At 55.4% G+C, this 21,972-nt stretch overlaps 2 protein-coding genes across 2 annotated transcripts; one reads left to right on the top strand and one right to left on the bottom strand.

Moving 5' to 3' along the window:
* Nucleotides 1–9,714: 9,714 nt before the first annotated feature.
* Nucleotides 9,715–13,432, bottom strand: RND2 (Rho family GTPase 2). Its single transcript, XM_045080744.1, has 5 exons — nt 13,183–13,432; nt 12,619–12,706; nt 11,706–11,815; nt 10,775–10,909; nt 9,715–10,525 (listed from the first exon to the last, which is right to left on the bottom strand). The coding sequence occupies exons 1-5, from the start codon at nt 13,282–13,284 to the stop codon at nt 10,271–10,273; spliced, it is 690 nt and encodes a 229-aa protein (XP_044936679.1). The 5' UTR covers nt 13,285–13,432; the 3' UTR covers nt 9,715–10,270.
* A 1,710-nt stretch (nt 13,433–15,142) lies between these two features.
* On the top strand, nt 15,143–21,907 carry VAT1 (vesicle amine transport 1). Its single transcript, XM_013045967.2, has 6 exons — nt 15,143–15,642; nt 18,403–18,610; nt 19,015–19,185; nt 19,293–19,382; nt 19,925–20,166; nt 20,306–21,907. The coding sequence occupies exons 1-6, from the start codon at nt 15,235–15,237 to the stop codon at nt 20,387–20,389; spliced, it is 1,203 nt and encodes a 400-aa protein (XP_012901421.2). The 5' UTR covers nt 15,143–15,234; the 3' UTR covers nt 20,390–21,907.
* The last annotated feature ends 65 nt before the right edge of the window (nt 21,908–21,972 follow it).

Raw genomic sequence — 21,972 nt, 5'->3', positions numbered from 1 at the left:
CTGGGACCCAGAATGATAAGGCAGTTTCACAAGCAGCTTAGTGCAAGGATTCTCAAACCCTGGGGAGTTTGGGTGGCTGAGTCTGTTAAGCGAGCCTTTGGCTCAGGTCAGGATCCCAGGATCCTGGGATCGAGCCCCACATCAAGCTCCTCGCTTGGCAGGGAGTCTGCTTCTCCCTCTCCCTATGCCTGCCTGCATCTCCCCTTGCTTGTGCTCGCTCTCGCTCTCTCCTCACTCTCTCTCAAAAAATACAATCCTTTAAAAAAAAGATTTTCAAACCCTGATCCTCTGATGGGGACTGAGGCAGGGGTCCCCACCACTAGGACCTTGTTAGCTAAGCAGATTCTGGGGCCTGCTCCCCACTTTCTGCATCGGAAACCAGGGGTGGGGCCCAGAAATCTGATTCCGAAGCAAGCTCCCATTTGAGAACTACTAGCTTAGTGGAAGGGGCTGCTGATTGGTACAAACATTTACCTGAGGTCTATTTTGTCTCCAGGAGAGGTGATTCCTGGATCTCTTAAGGAAACTAAGGTCCGTAGGCTGGTTAGTGGTTCTTATCTACAAGGTTACAGCAGCTGGCTTCAGTTGACTCTAAAATGGCCCTTTAAATAAATACAAAGGACAAAGATTAAATTATATTAGCAGCCTAGGAGCAGAAGGGCCAGACTGCTTAAAAAAAAAAAAAAAAAAAACACAGAGATTTTATTAATATTTAAATTGCAGTGAAACCCCAGCTGCAGCCTTTGACTCCAACATAGAGATATGCAAATAGAGCTTTCTAAAGAAAGGCAATTTCAGACAGCCCGCAAGGTAACAAGAACAAATAAAACAAATGATTTTGTAATTTATCTTTATTGACTGATGGAGAGCAAGGCAAAGAGACAGCCCTCACCTAGCAAAAGCCAGCCACCAGCGGGTTCTCAGGGGAGAGGAGAGGGCTGGCCTGGAGGGAGAAAGGAAGGCAAGACCCACAGAGGAGGGACAGGAATGCCCCAAGGAGGACAAAACAGAAGGAGGCAGAGGGGCAGGAGAAGACTCAATCAGAAGGAAAGAAAAACGGAAGGCCAGCCCTGGGTTCCGCGGACCATTTGAATCTTACCAGCTCTCAGGGCCAACAGCAAAAGTGATCGTTAAAGACTATCATTTGCCACATTCCTACTAAGTGCCGTGCACTATTCCCAACCTACAAACGAGGACCAGGACACTTTGGAACAGGACACTTCGAGAGGCCAAGCAACTTGCCTGAGGTCACACGACAAAAGGAGGCGGTAAAACCTCGTTCAGAGAAAGATTTGTGGGGAGCTAAACTGTGCTGGGAACCAGTCCTAGGAGGCGGTGAGTAACAATCGGGTTAGTGATGGAGGGGAGACTATACATGCCCAGTTCTCTGGTAGCCTCTGTGTACGTGTGCACCGAGATTGTGGAAGGGAGGAAGAAACGGCCCATTTCTGGCCTTCAGATTGCTTACTATTTGATGCGGGAGGCCAGAAAGCCACGGAAAATCCTTAGAGAATTGCTCCTTCTGGTTCAGAAGCGCTTTGGGGGTTATGTGGCAGCACCCCTGAGTGAGGCATCTCAAGCTGACCCTTGGAGCTTGGGTAGGATTTGGCTGGTGAAAAGGAAGCTGGGAGATTCCAGAAGGCCCAAGTGAGAACCCCTGCAGGTGGCAGAATCAGTGGAACCTGATCCAGAAAGAGTTGGGACAGTCTTCATCAAATACCGAAGACTGGGTCTCTGACTGCCTCCCCACCCCCACCACCCCCACCCCTTCCCCCAGGCTTCCTAAACTTGCCATCTCAAGCTGAAATCCAGCCTCTCCAGTGCCCCACCTGCTGCTTCCCTCTCAGGCACCCTGGCCACCAGACATGGCGACCCGCAGGTTCCGCTCACACTGTAACTTGTCTTCAGCGAGTCCCGCTCTGCCATCTCCACAGGCCCAGTCCTGCCCACGACACCTCCTCCCCAGAACCTCCACCGATCTTTCCGGCCAGACTCTCTCCCCACCCTGCAGGACACTCCAGAAGTTTGCTTTATTTAATGACACTTTCCTCCGTCAGTAAGTTATTTGTGTGTATATTCTGTTTTCTCCATTTGACCAGAACGTCCTTAGGGGCAAGATGAGTATGATTTTATCTTTGTTTGGAACCCAGCCCCAGTACCCAGCAGATATTTTGTTAGGTACCCAACGAGGATTTGCTGAATGAATGAGTTCAAGGATGAATGAATGGACACACTGAGTGAAGGGCTTAACCAACTGCAACACCCCCCCACCACCACCACCAGGAACACTAATCCCTGGGAAGCCCACTGCCTTCTGCCCCTGGGAGTGCTAATTCCCTTCAGTCCTTCTCACCCACTTTTCTAGGATCCTGATTTATTCCAGAAACAGTGTAAGAAATCTAAGTGAGGCATCTGGGTGGCTCAGTGGGTTAAGCCTCTACCTTTGGCTCAGGTCATGACTTCAGGGCCCTGGAATCAAGCCCTGCATCAGGCTCTCTACTCAGCAGAGAACCTACTTTCGCGCCCCTCTCTGCCTACTTGTGATCTCTGTCTGACAAATAAATAAATAAATAAAATTTAAAAATAAAAAAGAAATCTAAGTGTCCAAGAATCACTTCCTCTCAGCCCACATCTACACATTTTCTCCTTGATTCTCTCTTGCCTGCCATGATGCCTACTCCTTTGTGATTAATCAAGCCAACACCCACGCAGACGGAGGACATCCATTTCCCCTACCCCTGTGTCTTCCACACAGCCCCCTCCAGGCGGGATACTCAAGACAGATAAACGGCGGCCGCCATCCCTGAAGAGATAATTACGATGTTCCTGAGAATCTCTTCGCAAGTTCAAAGCACTGGCACAACTATTATTTCTCCCTCCTCACTTGTTCCCTGGGAGATGGCTAGGGTAAAAATTGTTATTCCCACTTTATAGGTGATAAAACTGAGGTCCTTGTCAAAGGTCAACGAGTGAATTGGTGGCAGAGCCAGAACTAACTAGCCCAAGACTCCCTATTCATTAGAACACAGATGAAAATACCCTCATTATGTTGTCTGGGCTATGTTTGTCTGGGAGAGAGGGAGTTATGGACCCCAGTTGAGCAGGGTTAGAGGCCAGAGAAGCTAAAAGAAAGTTTGTGACCCTGTAAAATTTCTTTCTCTGCAGTGTTACAGCTGTTGGCACTGGTTAATTCCAGGAGAATCTTGTTCTGTTTTTGTTTTAAAACACGACCACATGTTCTAGATGAGGGAAGAGGGGAGAAAGGGTGAATCTGAAGGTAACATAGACACGCAGGTAAGCAGGTGTTTGCCATCTTCTCCTGAACACGACATAAAAGCAAATGGTAGTGCCTATTAGCAAGAGAAACTCAAGCTACAACTTCCAGGAGTCTTTCCAGCTGTTAAGCTATATAGGTCTGTGGAATAAACTGGGCCACAAAGGTGTAAAATCTTTCCTTGGGTATATCTGTCCCCCGAGTCTGTGGAGGGAAGGCCTCCTGTGGTGGCTGAGGGCTCCTAGGGGTCTGTCTCAGGGCCCTCCGCAGCTGCCAAAGTGAGAAGCCTGCTGGTGGGATCATCCCCAAGCCCACAGGGCCTCTGAAAGTCATGGAAACGAAGATCTGTGCCAGAGCAGCCTCTGGTTTCTAACCAAATGCCAGAGAAATTAGGAAGAAAAACAATTTTTTCTCAAAAAAAAATTTTTTTTTTTTTAATTCAAGAGGCCATTTCCTAAAGATAGGGTCCCAGGGCTATGTTGTAGGAAAGCAGTGATGCTCTCTCCTGTCTTCTCCTCGGACTCCATCCTAAAGCACAGGACTTGTCCCCTTCAATCCCAGGCCTGCTCTGGGCTTTTCTCAGCCTTTACCCCAACACCAGCCTCCATTATTCCTGGACTCCGCTGAGGCCCAGCAGGTTCCCCAGGGCCACTGGAGGCGGGGGGTGTGGAGAGGGCCAGGGAGTATGACACCCGAGCCCAGAGAGGGAGTGACCGTGCTACATGAGGACCCCGTGAAATGCCATAGAACTGTACAGCTCGAGATGGTTAGTGGTGTGTCATATGCATTTCAGTCCAGGTAAAATCAAAAACTGAGCTGCCCTGATTGCTCTTTGGGGTGGGCTGAGAAGCCGGCCAATCGAAGGCTGAGGCTTCCTTGCAGGGAGTGGCAGCGAGTGACCATGGGAAGGCCAGTCTGCCCACAACTCCCTTGTCCAGGACCAAATGGGAACTGGGGGCTAAGGAGACAGGTCCACGGGGGGCCGCCCAGGGTCTGGGCAGAAGAGAGGCACTCAGGGAAAGCCGGGTCGCTGCAGCCGCCGCTCATTTGCATCATAAGTGATTGGTTTTCCCTGCTCGTTCCTCATTAGGACACAATGGACAGTTGTGTGCTGGTGCAGCAGATCCATTTACCCCGGGAGAGAAGAGACCAGCAAGAGTGCCTGGCGGGCCCTAGAGAGGGGGGTAGGTGTGGGGGTGGCCGCCTGTCCTCCCCTGCTCCCTGGGGCCTCTGGGACTCTCAGGTTCTCTAGCACTCAGCTAGGACCTTAGGGAGTAACCTGAGTCCCTCATTTTACAGATGGGGAGACTGAGGCAGGAAGAGGGGAGGAGACTTCTGAGGCCAAGTTCAGAGCAGAACTTGAAATCTACCATCTGGATTCTAGCCTCTCATTAAAGGACTCACTCCACCTGCCTGTAGTACCTTCTCCAGCCCTGCCGTGTGGTTCGGTGTCACCCTGGTCTCTCTCCTTCTGTTCCAGACCTGAGCTTCCACCCCTTCCCTCTCCCTTACCTACCTGGTCCCTCTCTTCCCGCCCATCTCCCTCTTGTTTCTTTCCCTCCGGATTTCCAGGCAGCCGGGATAATTACTAAACTCCTAATTAACCCCTGCCCTAAACATGGGTGGGGCTGACAGGAGAGGCAGCAATTTTGAACCCGTCTTGGTGTGTTTGGGGGAATCGGTGGAGCGGGGAGAACTAGTATGTGCTGGGCTTATTAAAACCTGACACTAGGACAGACATTTGACATGGTTTATCTCGTTGCATCTTTTCAGTCTTGCAAGGTAGATGTTCTTGGAGCAGAGGAGAGTAAGAGAGGCTCAGAGAGGTTGGGAAACATGCAGAACACCCAGGGGGAAATGAGAGCTGGCTAAGTCCAGAATCCCTGTTTTTCTGCCCCAAACCCTGGCATAGGGGCTAAAGCGGGTTGTGGGATCCACTGATTCCGGGCTCCCGGCTCACACCACGTTGCTGAAGGAGACCGCTGCTTTGTTGCTCCCCCTAGGCTGCACCTGCCTTTCCCCACAACCCTCTCTACCTTCTGGCTCCCACCTTCTTCTGGGCCCCTTTTGCCTGGTGGTGAAGTCTCACAGATATAAGCTTAGGCCCCCGGGGGGCCCGGGGGAACTGGAATAAGCCAGGGGCACCTGGGTGGCTCAGTCGGTTAAGTGTCTGCCTTTGGCTTGGGTCCTGATCTCAGGGTCCTGGGATGGAGCCCCACATTGGGCTCCCTGCTCAGCGGGGAGTCTGTTTCTCCCTCTCGCCCCCTCCCCCCACCTCACTTGTGCTTGTGCTCTCTCTCTCTCTCTCTCTCTGTCAAATAAATAAAATAAAATCTTAAACAAAAAACAAAAAACAGGGCGCCTGGGTGGCTCAGTGGGTTAAGCTGCTGCCTTCGGCTCGGGTCATGATCTCAGGGTCCTGGGATCGAGTCCCGCATCGGGCTCTCTGCTCAGCGGGGAGCCTGCTTCCTCCTCTCTCTCTGCCTTCCTCTCTGCCTACTTGTGATCTCTCTCTGTCGAATAAATAAATAAAATCTTTAAAAAAAAAAAAAAACAAAAAAAACAAAAAACAGGAAGAAACTGACAAACCTAGCTCCAGACCCTCTAGGTCTCCCTCCTGCTGCCACCCCAGTTCCCTGTCTGCCCCTCCTCTTTGTGGGTCAAACTTGCCAGCATCTGTGTCTGTCTCATTGTGTTCTGGGGACAGGGGAGAGTCAGGCAGGGTGGTGGGGGGAGGGAAGGGTGGAGGGTGAGTGGGTGTCTGTGTGCATGAACATAAGGCCTCCGGGTTCATTCTGACACTGAATGAAAAACTCACCAATTATTCGTCCAATCTCATTAATATGCAGACAGACATCTGTTATTTCGGAGTCAACAGCAGAGGCATTTTCGTGGGGGGAGGGGCGCTCCCGCACATGCCCCTTGTTCCTTGGGCTGCTGGTGTGGGCAGCTGCTGGGAGCCACCACACCCGCCCGGACCTGGAGCCGCCTCGCTCTCTGACTCTCACCCCCCCCGCCACGAGGAGAGGGTGTCGGGATTTACTAGAGATGGAGACAGACCCCGCTGGAAGGAGGAAGGTGGGAGAGGGGCCGCACTGTGGTGAAGGAACTCTTTTGTTGGCAGAGAGGGAAAGGGGGTTGGGGGGACACCACAGAAGAGCCAAACCCCTTTCTTGGGGAAGTGAGTGTGGAGGGGACGGGGACAGCTGTACCAGGATTGCCTGCTAGAGTCCTGGTGACCACCGGGAACCTCAGGGACATGACCCCTACCCCCCACCTCCCTCAGCCTGCGGGACCAGTGCAAGGTTGTCTGGAGTGAGGTTACCATGGCAACGTGGGGTTCTCTCTCAGAGACTTCAGTAAAGTTTATAGGGGAATTCAGAAAGTCAGGGACCAAACAACTTCAGCCTTTGGAGGAGTCATTAACAGCTCTGTCTAAGCCTCAGGATAGAAGAGGGAATAACACAGAGACTTCCCCCTTCCTGTCTTTTGGCATTCCTTCAGATTCTCAATCCTGGGCTCAAGAAGCCTCCTCCAAGAGGCCTCTCCTGATTCTTTTGGGCAGGCTCAGAAGTGGTCAGGATGTCAAAGCTGTAAGGAATAAAGCTGACCCCCAACTCAGCCACCAGTAAAGGGTCCAACAGCTCTTCCAGAGCTTTTCTCCTCTCTGACTCTTTCTCAACAGCACAGCAAAGGCGATGTGGTCATCAGCCCTTTTCCAGGTGTGAAACCAGAGGTTCAGACCCGTGCAGAACCTCACCAAAGACTCCCAGGGGAGGACATGGCAGAGCTGAAAGCCAGGCCCTTTGCTTCCAGATCTCCAGCTCTTTTTCATGACTGTCCCTTGGGGGAAGGCTGCAGTCCGAAGGGGATAACCCCTCAGTCAGCTGAAGCGTTTCAGGGGTTATTAGACCACGTCCCAGCCCCTCGCTTCACCCCTTCTCCTTCCTCCCTCCAGGGCAGGCTGATTGCGGGGGTAAGAAACCCTGGCAGCATCACAGCGTGATTAGTTGTTTATTTCATTAAATGATTAACGAGGCTACATTGTTTCCCAAACGGGTGTCTAATTTGTGGGGGAAACAGCTGCGGAGGAGGAAGCTGGGTCTGACTGGGTCTGACTCCTGTATCTGGGCTGGGGGTGGGGTTAGAGTCCTCTCCCTCCAGCCCGCCAGGGCCTTTGAGGATCTAGAAACAGACCCATTCCCTCCTCCCATCCACTGGGCTCCTCAGCCCAGCAACATAGCCCCCTCCCCGGAGATCAAATGGCTGGCAACCCTGACCTGCAGAGGAGACCATGACCTATTCCCGGTGGTATTGGAAATAGATTAAACTTTGAGGGCTCCTTTGCTGATTTATTTTCCTAATTATGTTTGCTTTAGGCGGATACTGAAATGCTTCTGCATCGCCTGATTGAGGCAGGAGAGGGCAGTTGGGAGAAGGGAGGGGGCCCAGATGCTCTGCACTTTGGTGGCTATAGGCTCTGGTTGGCTTTGTATCAAAGTCCAAAGTCCAAAGTGGGGTGGGGGAGGGAGCCATGGTCCCAAATACCAGGTTGAAGGTGGGACAGGTCCCCGTTGAGGAGGGTTCAGACCTCAGAGGCCCCCAGCTGGGCCCCAGCCCTCTCCTGCTCCTGCCATCGGAATCCCAGAGGAGGGTCTTGGAGTTAGCTCCTAATCTTAGTCTGGGTGCCCAGTACCCTTGAAGCTGTCCCAGAATCCTTGAGATTAGCTGAGATGGACCAGGACAGGGTCCTGTAGGAGAGGGAGAGAAAGGGGTGTCTGATGAGCCAGCAGTGGGTGGGGTTCCTTTCCTCTCGAGACTGGGCCCTGGCATAGGGAAGGAGAAGATGTTTTAAAGGACTCTCAGGGCGCCTGGGTGACTCAGTCATTAAGCGTCCCAGGGTCCTGGGATCGAGCCCTGTATTGTACTCCCTGCTAGGCTGGAAGCCTGCTTCTTCCTCTCCCACTCTCCCTGCTTGTGTTCCTTCTCTCACTGTGTCTCTCTCTGTCAAATAAATAAAATCTTTAAAAATTAAAATAATAATAATAATAATAATAAAGGACACATCTCAGAGCCAGATCCCCCCAACCCCCATCCCCTCATCCAGATACTCATCTATCCAAAAACCAAATCTGGTCCCTTCATTCTCTGCTTAAAATCCCTGGTGCCTCCTCACATCCTAGAACGCAGACCTGGTTCCTTCATGGGCCCTGCCGTGGCCTTGAGGTACCTTCCCGGCCTTGTCTTCTGCCCTCCCTGACATGGCAGTCCCCCAACTGTGCCACACTCTTGCTCTTTGCCACATGTCTGCCCATGCTATACCCTCTGCCCAGACTGCCTTTCCTACCCCTTCCACGCCCACCATACAAACCCCTGTGCAACCCTCAGGCCCTGGCTCATAGGATGGGGTGTCCTGCACACACAAGGCTCTGTCACACCTGGGGTACCTCTCTTCCCCATTGGGCTGGCCTCCGGAGCACAGAATCTGGTCCTTCCACAATCCCAAGCCGGTGTCTGGCACAGTCGGTGCTTAGGGCATAGCCTCTGAATGAATGAGGGAGGGATGGGCTGCGAATTCGGGGGGAACCCAGCAGATGGGAGGGTGCGGTTTGTGTTCTCTCCCAGAATGTGTCTGGAAGAACTGGCGGGGGGCTGGGGGAGGGGAGCGCCAGGGATGGTTCCTGGGGGAGAATGTCACCGAAAAGAGGCCAGTGGGACCAGAGCCAGGGAGGGAATACAGGACAATGTGAAACCAGACTCCCAAGAAAACAGACCAGCACTGTCTTTCCGGGCAACAAGAGCTCCAGCCAGCCCCTCCACAGGCTTTCCTCCTCTCTGAGGTTGGGGTTGGGGAGGGGGGCAGCGGGCAGTGACCTTAACTCACAGCTGAGGTCCCCTCCAAAATCATCCAAGAGCTCAAGACGGAAAAGAGGCGATAGCCCCACCCCCACCTCCAAGGAAACCCCAGAATCAAACCACTGTCCCCTTGGGTAGCTCACTGTACAGAAGAGTCAGCTTCTGTGACGGGAAGGCTTTTGAAACTTTCCCTACCCCCACAACTCCTGGAGCACCAGCAGATTCCAAGCTGGGGGGTGGAGATGGTGTAAGAGGGGCCTGGACCACTTCAGCAAGACCCTTCCCACGGGAGCAGGGGGCCCCAGCTGGGCTGAGGAATGAATTGCACATCAGTTTACTCTAAACCCCCCAGATGGCCTTAGGATTGTCTGGCTCATTAACTGAGATGAATATTCCCAAGATTTCTCACTCCCCCACCTCTGGCTCCTAAAAGGATACTGTTAATCCGACCCTTGGCTTTTTTTTTTTTTTATCCTCTATGGGCCCAGACAAGTAAGTTCTTCCTGAAGTCTAACTTCCCTTTCTGCTGCTAGAAACTGGTAGACTGGGTTTTTTAGAAAGCAACAAGACTAAAGCCACAGCCGTTTTCCGTGGACATGGGCTTTATTTGGGGACAGTTGAGGGAAGGGATTGAGGGAGCTAGGACTGTGGGTAGACGGTGGAGGGGCTTTTCAACTTGCTTTTTAATTTAGTGCGTGTTGCCTGGAGGTTAGGATGAGTGAGAACAGCAGTGGAAGGGACAGGAAAAGAAAAGGGAAGGTCATAGAATGGATACTTTCCTTACAGAAGGAAGCCAGGGCCAGGATATGGATACTGGGGGTGTGGAGGGAAGGCACCCTTCATAGACTAAGCCTCCACCGAAGTCACTGCCTGATGCCAGCTTCCCCAGCCCCCTCTCCAGCCCAGCTCCCAGCCCAGATGCCTGTCCTGCTGGCTTCCTCCACTTCCCGTGGAGAGGACGGGGATGAGGACATGGGGAATGGTGGCACCCTTCTGCCTTCGGCTCCCCTGCCCAGGAGGATCGCTCCCTTGGCCTGCTCTGAAGTCTCTGCCCGAGTCAGGCGGTCAGGAGGTCAGGTGCAGCAGGGGAACCGCTGTGCCCTCTCCGCCCCTCCTTACGCTCTGCCTCATCCCGGCCCCTCACATGAGGTTGCAGCTCTTGGCTCGATCCTTGTGTATCTCGCTCTCGGTCCCGGTCCCCCGGTCCGACCGGCCCGCCAGCTGCGCAGGTCTCTGCAGTCCACGGCGTGAGTCAGTACGACGCAGCTGCCTATGGCCACGGCCGAGTGAGGCCACTGTGGCCACATGGAAGACATCCCTGACGCTGCGCTCAGAGGACCGGGAGGAGCACTCCACGTAGGACACAGCGCCTACCTGCTTGGCCAGCACAGTGCCCTGGAAAGGATGGAGCATGGAGGCAGTTACGGGCCTTAGCCTGCAGCTCCGAGAGGGGCAGGGAGGCTGAGGGCACGAAGGTGGGAGTGGGGGGATAGGGGGTGTGGGGGGTCTGGTCAAGGGATCAGGTTGGAGTTCAGAGGTCAGAGGCCAGGTAGGGGAGGAGCCAAGTAAGATGTTTTCAAATCAGAGATAGGATCAGAGGTGAGAGGTCGAGGCAAGGACTAGGTCAGAGGTCAGGAGTCCCACCTGCTCATGCGTAACGGGGATAAGCCTCTGCTTGGACAGCTCCCTCAGTGTGGCCAGGTCGGTGCGCATGTCCAGTTTACAGCCAACCAGCACAACCTTGGCATTGGGGCAAAACTCCTGAGTCTCCCCTTGCCACTATTTGGAGGAAGAAAACAGTTATGGAGGGGTGGGGTGGGAAGAGGCACACAGTGAACCCTTGCTCCACGCCAGGAGAGCACACTTCCTCACATCATGCAGAAACCGTGCACCCTTCTCGACTCTGCCGTGTGAGCAAGAAGATGGGGATGGTGGGTTCGGGCTAGAAGCAGGATGGGGTGGAGAAGAAGGGGAGGAAGGACAGACAGGGCCGGGGTAGGGCTGTAGGGTCAGGGGCCCTACTTCTCTCAGGAGCCACGAAGGGTCTACAGGGCCTACAGGCCTGAAACCTTCCCATTCCCAACCCCTTTCCCAGATTTGTTCCAGAGAACAGACCAATCTGCCCTTCCTCCCCCACCTGGGAACTAGGGCTCTTAGCTGACTACTGTCCATTCAATGGGGGTTTTTCCTCATGGAAATAGAGGCCTGGAGAGGGGACCCCAGGGCTCTCCTGAGCTCCTGAAGCAGCATTTCCATCCCCTCCCTCCGGTGCTCCCACACCCAAGGAGACAGGGAGGATGGATACGGAATCCCTTGAGTACTTTTCCCTGCCCTCCTCTATCTCGACCAGATGCTGAATCCAGCTCTGAGGACAGACTTCCAGGAAGCAGGGGTGGGTGGGTGGGGGAGGTCAGGAGTACAGGGTGAGGGGAATGGGGAAGGATGAGAGCTTCACACACTCTCCAGCTGATGACCATGCCCTAGGCATCACTCCTTCCTTCTGGCCCATGTTGTATCAGGACCATGGTTTCTGGTCCCCCCTCAGTCTAGCTGTCCTGCTTCCCCAGGCTCCCACCTTCTTGAGGACACTGTCCAGTGTTTCTGGTCGGCTAATGTCGAAGCAGATGAGCACAGCATCTGAATCAGGATAGGCCAGAGGCCGGACGTTATCATAGTAAGAGGAACCTGAGGGAAGACAGGGAGGGAGGGGACACACAAGGGTTCTGAGTGGGTGGGAGCCCTGGAAGGAAATGGGAGACCTTACCAACCCTTGGGACGCTCGCTAGGAGCAGAGAATGGAAAAGAACAATAATTAATACCCATCAAGGAGTATGGGTTTCTCCAAGGAGGGGAGCAGGCAGAGGGAAGGTTAGATGGCAGAAAACAGCTCTCCACTTCCCTAGGGGCTTCTCTAAAAGTAATCATTCTTAATCTTTTCTGAGTCTTTGAGAAGCTCATGAAATCTCTCAACATTCTCAAAATTCTGCATGTGCTTTCTGGGCTTTGACAGACATCTTCCAAAGCCCTCCAGGGGAGCTGAGTGAAATAAAAACCATCCTCCTTTTTTGGAGAAGGGGGAGGGGCAGGAGCAGAGTTCTCCCACCCACTCGGGACATCTCAGATTTCTATACTTCAGTCTATAGAATGAGTTCCCCACCCGCAAAGAAATTCTAAATGTCTTTTCTAAACCCAGTCCTATCTCCCAAGAAACATGTTCCAAAATAAATCCATTCCTCCCAACTTTCCCAGGTAGGCAGAATCCAGCAGGGAGGATTGGATACTGGGCTTTCTCCTACAGGACAAAGTTTCTATGTGTCTCTGCAAGCTCTGCCTCAGTTTCTCCAGCTTTAAGGAGAAAATTGGGTTTCCTTCCTCCTCAAATTGGATGGATGGACTGGGCTTAACTGGAGCCCAAGGGTCTAGCCAAGGGAGGGGCAAAGGTGGGGGCCGAGGAAGTCAGGGTGACACCCCCCCCCCGACTTGGCTACCTGAAGTGTCCCACATGTTGAGCTCTATGCGGCGCTTGTCGATCTCAAAGCTCGCGGTGTAGTTCTCAAACACGGTGGGGACATAACTCTGCAGAGAGAGATGGGTCAAGATGAGATCCTTCAGTCTCCATCCCAGACAAATCGCTCCCACACACCGTGCAGCCCAGCTCCTGGACACAAGTTGGTCTGGTGTTGGGCAAAGGGGAGATCCCGGGAGCGGCCGCCTCAGCGGAATATCCACTAGGTTCCCAGACCCCCTCCCGGTCCCTTCAGCCCCTAGTTCTTCCCCTCTCCAATGCCCAGGACGCCCGACATTCCCCTAGTGTCCCCTCCTGGATCCTCTGGTTCTCCCAAACCCCATTCTTCTCATCCTGCTCCCCAATTCCTCCCACCCCAATCTTCTGCAGTCCCCCAGAGCTCCCAATGTCTCCCTCGGTCCCTGGTTTTCCAAGCCCCTCTCTCTAGACCCTGGTTACCCCGGCACCCATTTCGGTCCGTCCCTAGGGCCCTGATCACCCACCCCCGCGTCCTCAGCGCCCTCCTCCCGAGACACGGGTCCCTCACCCCGGGGTAGGCGTCCTTGGCGAACACCTGCAGCAGCGCCGTCTTGCCGCACTCTGCGTCCCCCACCACCACGATCTTGCAGCGGCCGCTCTGCCCCTCCATAGTCCCGGCTACGCGCCGGCCCCCTGCGCAGCCCCCCTCCGGGGCCCCGCTGCCGCCTCCCCCGCCGCTGCAGTTGCAGCCGCTCGGGCCGCCGACACCGGCATCTCGCGGGCCCGCGCCGAGCCCCCGCCCGGGGCCGCGGCCCCCCCTCAGCCCCGCCCCCAGCCCGACGGCCGCGCCCCCGGCCCCGCCTCCCGCCCGCGCAGCCGGGAGGGCGGGGCCCAGAGGAGCTGGGCGGGGCCCGGGGAGTCCGAGGGCTCCGAGCAGGGTACCAGCGCGCGGGGGTGATCTGGAAAACCTTTCTAGGTTTAGGGGTGGACGGAGCCGGGCTTATTTGACTATTTTGACTTTTTTTGGAGAGGGGCTCGGGGTAGAGTTCGGGCGAAGTTCTGAGGTGTAGGGCGAAAGCGGCAAACGCGCGAGGCTCGGGCCTTCTGCGTGCCCACGCGTACACGCCGGTGTGCTAGTGCGGACACGCGCGGGGGCAGCCATCCACTTCCTGAACATGAGGGGGCGCGAGATGGTAGAGAACGAGGGAGTCTTTTTGGTTCGTTCTTCCCCCTCCTCTCTCAATGTCCCGGCAGGGAGTCTTGGGGATTTGAAGGTAGGGACTCCAGCAAACCCACCCGGTCAATGGTGACATCATGGCTTTCCGTCCCCATAGCAACGGACGGCCTAGTCTGGGGCTGGGGTGTCTCAACCGCGGGCCTGGACTAACAGGGAAGTGTGGATTAGTTTCTCCAGCCGAGCTCAGGGTGGAAAGTTTTGGGGGAGCTGCGTCCTCTGGTGGATACTTAGGGGAGACAGAGATGGGGAGGAAGATAGAATTGCCTACAGTGACAGCCCTGATGGAGCCAGAGACAAGCTCTAGTCATTTAAGGCTTGATTCGGAGTCTAACCATAATCACACCACAGTTTCGCTCTTGCTTGCATGACATCTTTTACCATTTAAAAGCGCTTCTTGGGGCGCCTGGCTGGCTCAGTGGGTTAAAGCCTCTGCTTTCGGCTCAGGTCATGATCCCAGGGTCCTGGGATCAGCCCCGCATTGGGCTCTCTGCTCAGCAGGGAGCCTGCTTCCCTTCCTCTCTCTCTACCTGCCCCTCTGCCTACTTGTGATCTCTGTCAAATAAATAAATAAAATCTTTAAAAAAAAAACCCAGGGCGCCTGGGTGGCTCAGTGGATTAAGCCGCTGCCTTCGGCTCAGGTCATGATCTCAGGGTTCTGGGATCGAGTCCCGCATCGGGCTCTCTGCTCAGCAGGGAGCCTGCTTCCCCCCCCCCCTCTCTCTCTGGCTGCCTCTCTGTCTACTTGTGATTTCTCTCTGTCAAATAAATAAATCTTAAAAAAAAAAAAAAAACCCAAATGAAAAAAAATAAAAGCGCTTCTTTAAATCGGTTATACTCCATTTAATTTTTATCTAGCAAGCAATATCATCACCATTTTACAGAAGGGAAAGTTGAGGCAACAGTCGGAAAGTTTTAAAGACTCGGTCTCCCTGCTCCAAGTTGCCACTGCAAGACCACAAGAATGGGTCACATACGGGTAGAGTTTGAGCCTGAAGAACAACTTAGTTGTGTTCTAGGCCACAGGTGGCTGGCTCCCCAAATCTGATGTAAGCTCAGGTTTTGTGATTGTCCTTCAGACTGTCCTTTTACATATTAACTTGCATAAGGTTTATTATGAATAAATAAAATTAAGTCGCAGTCTGAATGACCTTAAGAATGCCCTCGCGCGGGTCTCTCTCCAAACATTCCTGGTCTCCACCTTCCGCGCTCCTGCAACTTCGCGGGGCCGCTGGCCCTTTAAGTAAGCCCGCCAGGCTCCGCCCCCGGCCTGGCGCCCCGCCCCTCCAGCGAGCTGTCGGCAGCCGCCGCTCCTCCCGCCGCGCGCCCCGCCCTCCCCAGCTGTGCACCCTCGGTCCAGCTGCGCGCTCGTCGGGAGTCCCAGACATGTCCTCGGAGAGAGAGGTAGCCGAGGTAGCCACTGTGGTGGCGGCGGCCGAAGCAGGGGCCGGAGAAGACGCCTCTTCTCAGCCCCCGAAAGCCGAGGCCGCTGGCGACGCCCAGCCATCCGCGACTTCCGAGGGGGCCGCCGCCGCGTCGCCGCCGCCGCTGCGGTGCCTGGTGCTCACCGGCTTCGGCGGCTACGACAAGGTGAAGCTGCAGAGCCGGCCTGCCGTGGCACCGGCCCCCGGTCCCGGCCAGCTGACGCTGCGCGTCCGGGCTTGCGGGCTCAACTTCGCCGACCTTATGGCTCGGCAGGGGCTGTACGACCGGCTACCGCCGCTGCCCCTCACTCCGGGCATGGAGGGCGCCGGCGTCGTGATCGCGGTGGGCGAGGGAGTCAACGACCGCAAGGTGAGCGGGACAGGGCAGGGCAGGGCGAGGCTGCCCAGGCCACAGAAGAGTGGGGCTCGAGTGGGCGGGGGCCGGGGGTGTGGCAGGGCGGAAGAAACTGGCACCGACCCGGGCAGACGGGCATGGAAGGCGTTGGAAGGAGCCTGTGTTACGAGGGCCATGGGGAACTGGGTTTATATTGGAGGGTAGGTAGTGTAGATACAGTTATCGCCCCCTCCCCAACCATTTTTAATTGTAGCCGCCGCCCAGAAGCGGCGATGGTGGCAGTGGTTTAGGGTTGGAGTGGGGGGGGGACACAATAAGGCACCCGTGCGCATGCGCACAATGACCTTACAGCTCTCCCCCCCCCCGCCCCCCCACCCCCTGCCAACACCCCGGATTAAAACCACACCTGTACCCCCCCGCCATTGAACACTGCCTGGGTAATTGTGGTCTGTGACCCTGAGTACGGATTAGTGCTTTTACCCCCGAGGGAGCTTGAGGAGCTGTGTAGTCTGGGTTGGGCGGGGACGCATGACCCTGCCAGAGCCCCAGTCACATGCAGCCCCGTGGTCTGTGGGGGTGTGAGGAGGCCCCTCCCAGAGCAGGGCCAAAGAGACGAGGCACGCCCATCATGGAGGAGAGGGAGCCTGCCACCCGCTCTTCCACTGGATTTACACTGCTGCTCTGATCTTGGCCATGGTGGGGGCGAGATGGGGGTCTCTGGATCTTTGTCTTAGGCTCTCTGTATCCCGTGACTGCACTGTCTCCTTCTCTAGTGACTCAGCCAGCGGAGCCACGACCCCAGGCTGCCCTTGGGAACGTTGAGGGGACGGGAGTGGGGGCAACAGGCCTCTGCCTTCCCCTTCCTCCTGGAGGACCCTGGGCTCAGAAACCCCTGCGGTGCCCATTTGGACTGGAGTGTGGGGGTGTGGCACTGAGAGCAGGTTGGCCCAGCTCTGCCGGTCTGTTTCTCCTTTCGTTTATCATTAATCTTGGCCACAAACCCGGACAGCGGAGAGTTCGCGACTTTTTGAGGGACCCGGGGTGAAGCCTTTGCACATCATTTGTTTGGGTGTTTCTTTTTGGAATCAGCTCCCTGCAAAAGAGGCGCCCCCAGACGCAGCCTTCCTCTTGCAGGACCTGCTAGTCCCAGGTCCCAGAGCTGGAATTCTTGGATTTATTGTGCATGTCCACATCTCCTCCTTAGAGGGCTTCTGCCTCTATCCAGCTCTGGCCCCACCCTTTCCACTGACTTCTGAGTAATCCCACTCTTGAGAAGGTGCTAAGAGGAATTTGTGTGTGTGTGGTGGGTGAGCGGGAGGGAATTGTAGTTCATGTTTGAAGGCCACCCACCTAACCTCCCTCCCCACACTTTCCGCTTAGTAAATACAGGATATCCTGTCCAGGGCAAGAACCTGATGTAAGAGGCTGGATTCTGTGGGGAGAGCCCTCCTTCCCTCCTGATGTCTAGAAAGGGGAGGGGTCGGCTTTAGCCTGGGTAGGTGAGCCTTGCTCTGGGCCACATCGATCACAACCCTGGCTGAACACTGCACTTTCCAGCAGTCCCGGGCTGTTTCTGAGTCTCCTAGTCCTGAATCCTAGGATGGAATGCTTCCATTCCCCAGACCTCATTTCAAGCCAGTGCTTGCAAGGAAACATCCCAGCCTGCCTTCTGTCCTCATCAGTGGAGTATGGGGCTTTGAGGACATGAAAAGGGGTGGGTGTGGGAACCCCATGCCCTCTCTCCATGGATCCCAAGTCTCCTTAATATACAGAATTCCCATCATCCCTGGCAGGGACCAAAACAGACCCGGATTGTCCTGGAATAGCACCCACACTTTTCTCTCCATGGCCTTCAGAGTGAGGAGAGGCCTTGCTTTCTCCAACGGTTGCTCCCTTTCCTCTGCCCTCCTCTTGACCCCAGAGGCTAAGCTGGAGGGAAAGATTCTGTTTTCTTAGCTCCCTTTCCCTCCTGCCACGAGGCTCTTGTACAGGTGGCCAGGGCTGGTTGCAGGGACAGGTTGCCTCTTCCTTTTGGACTGGGGCTGTGTGGCTGTCCTTGTCCACCACCCCAACTCCCTGTCTCTGGGTGAGGGTGTTTTCTGGGCCCCCAGTAGTGCTGGCTCAAATGCTTCTCATGAGGTAATTGCACCAACCCTAGAGGCTTTACAGGGACTTTATCGTTGTTATTATCTAATACTGTGAACTCTTTGCTCTGTGCCAGACATTGAGCTAAAAATTACTGAGTGATTTTTTTTTTTGCCACTTAATCCTCATAATTGCTCTATTTTTCACAGACAAGAAAACTGAGGCTCAAAAAGGTTAAATAGTTTTTATTTGCCCAAGGTCACACTGTCAGTAAACAGCAGAGTCCATTTTTTGACCAAAACAGTTTGATGTCTTTAACAATACTTCGTTCAGCCCTAAGTATAAGCTTCTTGCATTCAGGGGTCTTACACAATAGTGAAGCATAAGATCTGTAAAGTCGAGATAAGGACGGTATCTACCTCAAAGAGCTGAGAAGGATTAATCCACTATTTATATATAATAAGCTTATTACAGCTGTTAGAATAGGGCCTGGCCTCTGTCAAGCACTCCAGTAAGGGTAAGTTGTTATTGTTTTCCATAGTGTTATTATTACTATTAGCATGAGGACTGTGGCTGCTTTTATTGCTACTTCATTGCCAAGAAGAAGGCCTTGTACATAGTAGAAGGTCATAAATCGCCAGTGGCTGAATGAACAAGGGACTGAATGATGCTCTTCTTTCATTCTTCAAGGTAGGGGACCGGGTGATGGTGTTGATCCGGTCAGGCATGTGGCAGGAGGAGGTGACTGTGCCCTCAGCCCAGACCTTCCAGATGCCTGAGGCCATGACCTTTGAGGAAGCGGCTGCCTTGCTGGTCAATTACATCACAGCCTACATGGTCCTCTTTGACTTCGGCAATCTACGGCCCGGCCACAGCGTCTTGGTACACATGGCCGCAGGTGACAGGCCCCCTCCCTTTATCCCCCCTCCTTACCCCACCCAGATTTCCTTGGGGCCCCTTCCCTGCAGCCTGTCTGGACGGTCGTCATGGCAACACCAGGCTGCCTTGGCCTATGGCTCCCAGAGGCCTCTGCCTTATTGTTGCCGTGGTAACATTCAGGCTCCAGGTCCAGCCTGGTGTGCTATCCATAGCAACGTGCCCTCAGCCGGCAGCCCCTCCTTTGCCAGCTACCCTCCCCCCCACATTTCTCAGTCATGGCCATTGGACCCAGTTGTGAGGAGAGAAAGCCTCAAAATGCGCCCAGGCCCATTGAGGATGATGAGCAGAGTCCTTGAGGGGCAAGAATGGAGAGCGGCGGCAGGGTGACTCCAGTTCCTGCCTCATGAAAGGGTCTTGCTGCAGGGGGTGTGGGCATGGCCGCCTTGCAGCTGTGCCGCACAGTGGAGAACGTGACGGTGTTCGGGACGGCCTCGGCCAGCAAACACGAGGTGCTGAAGGAGAACGGGGTCACACACCCCATTGACTATCACACGACTGACTATGTGGATGAGATCAAGAAGATCTCCCCAAAAGGTGCAGCTGGGGGTTGGGATCTGGGTGGGGGCAGGATGGCCCAGGATAGGGAGGGGCACCTAACGATGTTCCTGGCTTCCCCCGCCCCCCCCCCCCCCCCCCGACAGGAGTGGACATCGTCATGGACCCTCTGGGTGGGTCAGATACTGCCAAGGGCTACAACCTCCTCAAACCCATGGGCAAAGTGGTCACCTATGGTGAGTTTGCAGGCCGGGGGTGGAGAGGGCTGTGAGGGAAAGCCAGCTGTGTCTGAAGGGCAGGCTGCAGAGGCCCAGGGACTCTGGAACTCAAGTGGGCATCAGGGTTAGAGTGAGGACGGGTAAGGCGTCCAGATCGCTGCCTCCGGGGTGCAGCTGATGGCATATTCTCATTTGCTCTTTTTCCTGCTAGTCACACGCAGTGAATTCTGTGTTCTTTCTGTGTTCCTCTTTGGGGTTTATTCCGGATGCAAAATCCGTCCACCTGCCTGCCTTTGTTCTGCTCTCCTGGGCTTCTTGGGCAAGCTGCATTTTCATCTGAAAAACACACCCACAAAAATCAGCAAATAGATAAAGATGGGGGCAGTTTTGAGTCTGCTGGAGCGCATCTGGGACTGGCACCCAGCGGGTGGGGCGTCCTCCTGTCATTCCCTGCGCTGCCGGGAATGCTTGTGACTGGCCCTTGGGGACCGAGGAGCATTGTTTTGGGCAGGGATGCGCCGGGCACCCAGACTCACGGGCCACGGTGCCTCGTCCCGCAGGAATGGCCAACCTGCTGACGGGCCCCAAGCGGAACCTGATGGCCCTGGCGCGCACGTGGTGGAACCAGTTCAGCGTGACGGCCCTGCAGCTGCTGCCCGCCAACCGCGCTGTGTGTGGCTTCCACCTGGGCTACCTGGAGGGCGAGGTGGAGCTGGTCCAAGGTGTGGTGGCCCGCCTCCTGGCTCTGTACAACCAGGGCCGCATCAAACCGCACATCGACTCTGTGTGGCCCTTTGAGAAGGTGAGTGGGATCCCTGCGTGGGGGGGGTGCTCTGGGGGCTGGGGTTCCTGGGAAGAGAAGGGCTGGCTCCTTCTGGTTGGCTCTCGGGGGGGGGGGGGACTGAGCAGCCCTGGGAGCCGGGTGTTGTCTTCCTCCCCAGGTGGCGGACGCCATGAGGCAGATGCAGGAGAAGAAGAATGTGGGCAAAGTCCTCCTGGTGCCTGGACCAGAGAAGGAGAACTAGGGCGGAGGCTGGCAGACCCTCAGGGCCCCGGGAAGAGAGACACCGGGGGCCGCACTGTGCTGGTCTCCAAACTCTTCACATTTCATCCTCTGTCATCATGCTCTGCCCTCTCTCCCCTGAAGGTCTCCATCCTGATGGCCTCTCCCCAGCCCTGTTCTGTCTCCTGAGGCAGGGCTGCCCCCTCCCCCCCTTCCTGCCCTCCGAAGAGGTTGGGAAGTGACCACTTGGATGTCTGGGCCCTGCCAAGGGGACAGGGAGGGTCAGAGGGAGGCCGGCTGCTTCCTGCCCCCACCCTTTCCCTGGGCCTGCTGTGCTGCTTTTGTGCCAAGGTTAGCCGATCCCTTTCCGTCCAGTTCTGTGTGCTCCCCCAACTCCCCGCCTCATCTCCCACTCCTGCCCCTGCCCCACCCCCACCCCACCCCAAAAGAATTGAAACGTCAGCTCAGGATATGGGGCCAATCTGTGTGAATCCAGCATGTCCCTGTCTTGCCCTCCTGTCCCTTCAACCCAGGCCGACCAGTGCCCCCCTCCGAACTCTGTCACCTCGTTGCATGGCCTTGTCCTCTTGCCCCCATCTCCTTAAGCACACTTGGGCTTCTTCCACCTCTGGGTTTTCTGCCCCTCGTAACCAAGGTTGCCTCTTACAACAAGGGTGGGACTCATACTGCTCCCTTAGGTCACAACTCTGAGGGAGGGACACAGAGTCGTCCCCCCCCCCAATCAACCCCCCTGCCGCTCCCCACCCTTCACTGAGTTCTCTGGAGTTGTTCTCAGTGCCTTAGCAACGGAAAACCTGTGCGTGTATGTGTGTGGGGGGGTGTCCCTGTCTCACACCTCCTCCTCTACCCCATACTCCCCAGTGCCTTCTTCTGCTGGAGCTGGGGTTTTGCTGCCTCCCAGTCCCACAACACTGCCAAAAATCTGTGTGTATGCCAGTGGCGGGTGGGGGGGGCAACCCCAAGCCACCTGGGGTCTGTGCCATGTCCTGTCTCTGGGGCTGTCATTTCTCTCTGGGTGGTGGAGGAGGAGGAGAAGGCGGGGAAGCTCTCCCAGCCTTGCAGGCAAGTGTGGCACTTACCAGCCAGAGCTCTGAGAGGCGATGCCATCTGTTTTTTGTTCTGGGACCAAAGTAAAAATCAAATCCCATTTCCCGTGTTGTCAAGGGAGGCCCACTGCCTTCTCAGAGCAGGGGCAGCTTTTCGAACTCAGCCCCAAACTTTGTTTACATGGGTGGGGAGATGGAACCGGGGAATAAAGAGGGGGGCGGCTTAGGACCTGGGCCGCTGGAACCAAAGTGGGGGCTTCCTGGCGTAGGGGTGTAGCTCTGTCTGCTCTCTGATAGGGAATTAGGTAGGGTTCTTGCCCAGCCACTGCCAGGGGGAGGTGGGGGGAGGGGCTCAGCCTCTTCATTGTCTAAACAAGGCCTACACGTGTGAAGTGCGATTTCTGCTTTTGTGTACCCCACCCCATTTTACCGAAGCTGCCTTTGTGTTTGTGTCAATAAAAAGCCAAACCCTGGGTCCTGGATGTTGCCTCTTGAGAGGTGGAGGGGAAGGGAAGGTGGGCTCCCAGAAAGCCAGGGC

The sequence above is a fragment of the Mustela putorius genome, unplaced genomic scaffold (assembly GCF_011764305.1).
Source record: "Mustela putorius furo isolate JIRA1106 unplaced genomic scaffold, ASM1176430v1.1 tig00000487_pilon_pilon_pilon, whole genome shotgun sequence".
NCBI lineage: Eukaryota > Metazoa > Chordata > Mammalia > Carnivora > Mustelidae > Mustela > Mustela putorius.
This window is presented reverse-complemented; position numbering and strand designations above follow the sequence as displayed.